The sequence below is a fragment of the Astyanax mexicanus genome, chromosome 6 (assembly GCF_023375975.1).
Source record: "Astyanax mexicanus isolate ESR-SI-001 chromosome 6, AstMex3_surface, whole genome shotgun sequence".
In the NCBI taxonomy this organism is placed as follows: Eukaryota; Metazoa; Chordata; class Actinopteri; order Characiformes; family Acestrorhamphidae; genus Astyanax; species Astyanax mexicanus.
In genome coordinates, this window is record NC_064413.1 from 47,788,697 (window position 1) to 47,793,098 (window position 4,402).

Consider the following 4,402-nt stretch of genomic DNA (forward strand, 5'->3'; position numbering starts at 1 on the left):
AATGAACGCATCACCCGATAGAAAGCTCTTACTCACAGCAAATTAGCTGTTTTCTGACAATAGAGCAGGAAAGTGTGTCTCATTATTATTATTATTATTATTATTATTATTATTATTATTATTATTATTATTATTATTATTATTATTATTATTATTGGTAGTAGTAGTAGTAGTAGTAGTAGTAGTAGAAGTAGAAGTAGAAATATGTTATGTGATAAATAGGGGCTGAATTGCAGCAAACATAACTGCTAGGAAAACTGCAGAATTTATATACAGTATTTTAAAGAAAATATCAATACATATTGAAAAATGCTCAAGACCAGCTTCTGCTGGTAGCTGGTTTCAGATGAAAGTGTGACTTTGTTGGATAAAATGGTTAAAAATCTGCTCATCCGATTAGTGTAAATCCAGGTTTATACACACAATATTGTTTTTTTATATGTTTTTTTAGATGTCTCGTAATTTAAGTGGTCAATTATAGATGTCCCATAGATGCTAACTGACATTCAAATTACATTTAACTGCATGTATATTAAATGCAACTGAAAGTAAATGTATCTTTATTAAATGTAACCCTACATCCAACTCTAATCAGAACTCTAATCTTAACATTTTAGTGTTAGGTTTATGCTTAGATTTAAGGTTTAGGTATAAAGTGTTACCTACAGCTCTGGAAAAAATAAGAGATCACTTAAAAATGAGGTTTTTTTTCTATTATTTATTTTACCTTTAATATAATTGAAAACCTCTGAAATATAATCAAGAGGAAGATGGGTGATCATAAGCCATTAAACCAAGCTGAATTGCTTGAAAATGTGCACCAGGAGTGGTATAAAGTTATCCAAAAGAAGTGTGTAAGACTGGTGGAGGAGAACATTCCAAGATGCATTAAAACTGTGAATAAAAAACAGGGTTATTCCTCATAATATTGATATATGAGATCTTAAAACTTTATGAATATGAACTTGTTTTCTTTGCATTGTTTGAGGTCTGAAAGCTCTGCATTGTTTTGTTATTTCAATCATTTCTCATTTTCTGCAAATAAATGCTCTGAATTACAATATTTTAATTTTGAATTTGGAGTCTGTCTATCTGCCTATAGATCCATCCATCAATCCATCCATCTATCTAAAACCCTATGCAGGAAAACACACTATCCCTCAGCTTTTGCTGCAAATGAACACCTTGAGTAAACTCGACTGGCTGAGCTGCTGGGCTCCGCCCCGTTGCGAGCTGATTGGCGCGCTCCGCGCTGGGGCGTGGTTTAGCAGCCGTCCTCATAAATAGGCAAAGCGTCCCAGTCAGTGCGCGGATTTGTATGAGAGAGAGAGAGAGGCTTTGTCAGCTCGCCGCATGCACTCCGACGGCGGATCTGCTCTTTATTCTTCAGCTTCTGTGCGTAAACTTCCATTTCTCCAGGGCGCGCTGGAATCGGCGCGGCGGCAACGAGCTGAAGGACGCGGCGCGCTCGGGAATAAGGGAATAAGGCGAAGTGGACGGCGCTCCGAGACGGCTGCATATCCTCAGCCATTTTGCCTACACGCCTAGGGGGCTGTGATTTTTTTTCTGTCCGGTTTTTCCCCTCTCGCGCACCGCTCCTCCTCTGCTGCCTCCTGCGCGTTACACGGTTTTGCAAATCGGTGCAACTCCGTGCGGCGTGATGGGATCGCGCCTGAAGATCTGATGGGACTTAAGCTATTGCAGGGCATTCATACAATAGCCTACAATAACAACAGCAAGGACTGGTGGACTGTAGACTCATCCAGCAGGAGCAGCGGCAGCTCTCCTCTATTGTCACTAAGAGGTGCAGAGCAGGATTTGCTGGAGCATGGAGTGCTACCTGTTGGGGATTTACCTGTTCCTGTTCCTGGCCCTGGGCACCCTTCAGCGCTCCAGCGGAACCACAGCCAAGGAGCTCACCTGCCAGGAGATCGCTGTACCCCTGTGCAAAGGAGTGGGGTACAACCACACGTACATGCCCAACCAGTTCAACCATGACACCCAGGATGAAGCAGGCCTGGAGGTGCACCAGTTCTGGCCTCTGGTGGAGATCCAGTGCTCACCGGACCTGCGCTTCTTCCTCTGCAGCATGTACACCCCCATCTGCCTGGAGGACTACAAGAAGCCACTGCCACCCTGCCGCAGCGTGTGTGAGCGGGCACGGGCCGGCTGCGCTCCCCTCATGAGGCAGTACGGCTTCCCCTGGCCGGACCGCATGCGCTGTGACACGCTGCCAGTCCAGGGTGACCCGGACACCCTGTGCATGGACTACAACCGGACTGACTCCACCACAGCTTCACCTGTGCTCTCCAAGCCCACAGGACGGCCGGGCAAGCCACATGTACCTCCTCACAGGACCAAGCACGGGCGGCCAGGTGTGCAGCCGCCCAAGCGCAAGCCTGGGTCTCCCTGTGACCCGGGTTGCCAGTGCCGTGCACCCATGGTGAGGGTGAACAGCGAAAGACACCCACTGTACAACCGTGTCAAGACCGGCCAGATGCCCAACTGTGCCATGCCCTGCCACAACCCGTACTTCACCCAAGACGAGAGGACTTTCACAGCTTTTTGGATCGGGTTGTGGTCTGTGCTGTGCTTTGTGTCCACTTTTGCAACTGTGGCCACTTTTCTGATCGACATGGAGCGATTTAAGTACCCAGAGAGGCCCATCATTTTCCTCTCAGCCTGTTATATGTTTGTTTCCATTGGCTACATTGTGAGACTGATTGCGGGCCACGAAAAGGTTGCATGCAGCCGGGAGTATGATGTGGAGCATGTGCACTATGAGACGACAGGGCCTGCACTTTGCACTGTTGTCTTTCTGCTGATCTATTTTTTCGGCATGGCCAGCTCAATCTGGTGGGTGATTCTGTCCCTCACGTGGTTCCTTGCAGCGGGCATGAAGTGGGGCAATGAGGCCATAGCCAGCTACTCACAGTACTTCCACCTGGCTGCCTGGCTCATCCCAAGCATGAAGTCCATTGCTGTTTTGGCCCTGAGCTCTGTGGACGGGGACCCTGTGGCTGGGATTTGCTACGTGGGGAACCAGAACCTGGACAACCTCCGGGGCTTCGTGCTGGCACCCCTGGTCATCTACTTGTTCATAGGCACCATGTTCCTGTTGGCAGGTTTTGTGTCCCTGTTTAGGATCCGAAGCGTTATAAAACAAGGTGGCACTAAAACGGACAAACTGGAGAAGCTGATGATCCGAATCGGAATTTTCACAGTACTTTACACAGTGCCAGCCACCATTATTGTGGCATGTTACTTTTATGAACAGCACAACAGGCAAAGCTGGGAGACCAGCCACAACTGCTCGTGCCTGATGGAGCATGAGCTCCGGAGGCCTGACTATGCTGTCTTTATGCTTAAGTACTTTATGTGCCTCTCTGTGGGCATCACGTCCGGTGTTTGGATTTGGTCAGGCAAGACTTTGGACTCTTGGCGGGCCCTGTGCACGCGCTGCTGCTGGGGCAGCAAAGGCACGAGCGGCTCCACTTACAGTGATGTGAGCACGGGGCTCACATGGCGCTCAGGCACAGCCAGCTCTGTGTCCTGCCCCAAACAGATGCCCTTATCCCAGGTCTGAATAAAAAGACAATGGACTGCTGACTGCCTGGAGGAGGTCATGCATTAGCCTTTCCCTTTATTAACATACAAATGGACTGCTAATGGTTTCTATTAGGCCAGCAGCAAGAAAGGCTGGTAGAAACAAGGTACTTGTCATTATTATTATTATTATTATTGTTGTTGGTATTATTATTATTTTCTTTCCATTCTATTGATATGGACATGCCATGCAATCAGTGACGCCTAGAGAGAATCGGGGCACCACACTGTCTTAAGTGAAGTTTGGACGTTCGCCCCCATCCTTTAGCCAGCCTTTAAAGGAAAAGTTGTTGTTGCTTCACTTTTACACTTTTTACGTAGCGCAAGACAGCTTGAAATGTCTAAACAATCAAAATATCAAAGACTGTCTCGAATAAGCCTTAAAAGTCTTAGTGCCCAAATATTTTACGGGTTGTTTTTTTTTGCTTTTCTGTAAATTGTATTTATACAATTGTTGTGTACAAACTTTGTAAATTCTGTACAAAAAAGATTTATAAAATTATTGTAAATTTGTATATAGTGTAGATGTCACTTGAAGACAAATATGAATTTTATTTTGACAATAAAACATTTGGAGAAATCTTAAAACTTTTGTATTTTCGTCTCTAGGTGAGTAACGAGGGTTTTTCTTTTTTTTCCTCTCCTTTTTTATGGGGGTGACCCTATTGAAGGTGCTTGTTCTGGGCTCTTTTGTGGGGCCTTGTAAAGAGAAGCTTTTCTTAGCTCTTAGCTATCTGGGGCCGTAATTAGAGGCGAGGAGCTTGAGTTGGAGAATCTCCATAATTGTTGCGCTCTT

General features: G+C 45.8%; 1 protein-coding gene across 1 annotated transcript; it reads left to right on the plus strand.

Annotated features, from left to right (window-relative positions):
* Positions 1-1,314: 1,314 nt before the first annotated feature.
* Positions 1,315-4,199, plus strand: fzd8a (frizzled class receptor 8a). Its single transcript, XM_007238624.4, has one exon. It carries the CDS (start codon positions 1,829-1,831, stop codon positions 3,584-3,586), a length of 1,758 nt encoding a protein of 585 aa, XP_007238686.1. The 5' UTR covers positions 1,315-1,828; the 3' UTR covers positions 3,587-4,199.
* Positions 4,200-4,402: the final 203 nt, after the last annotated feature.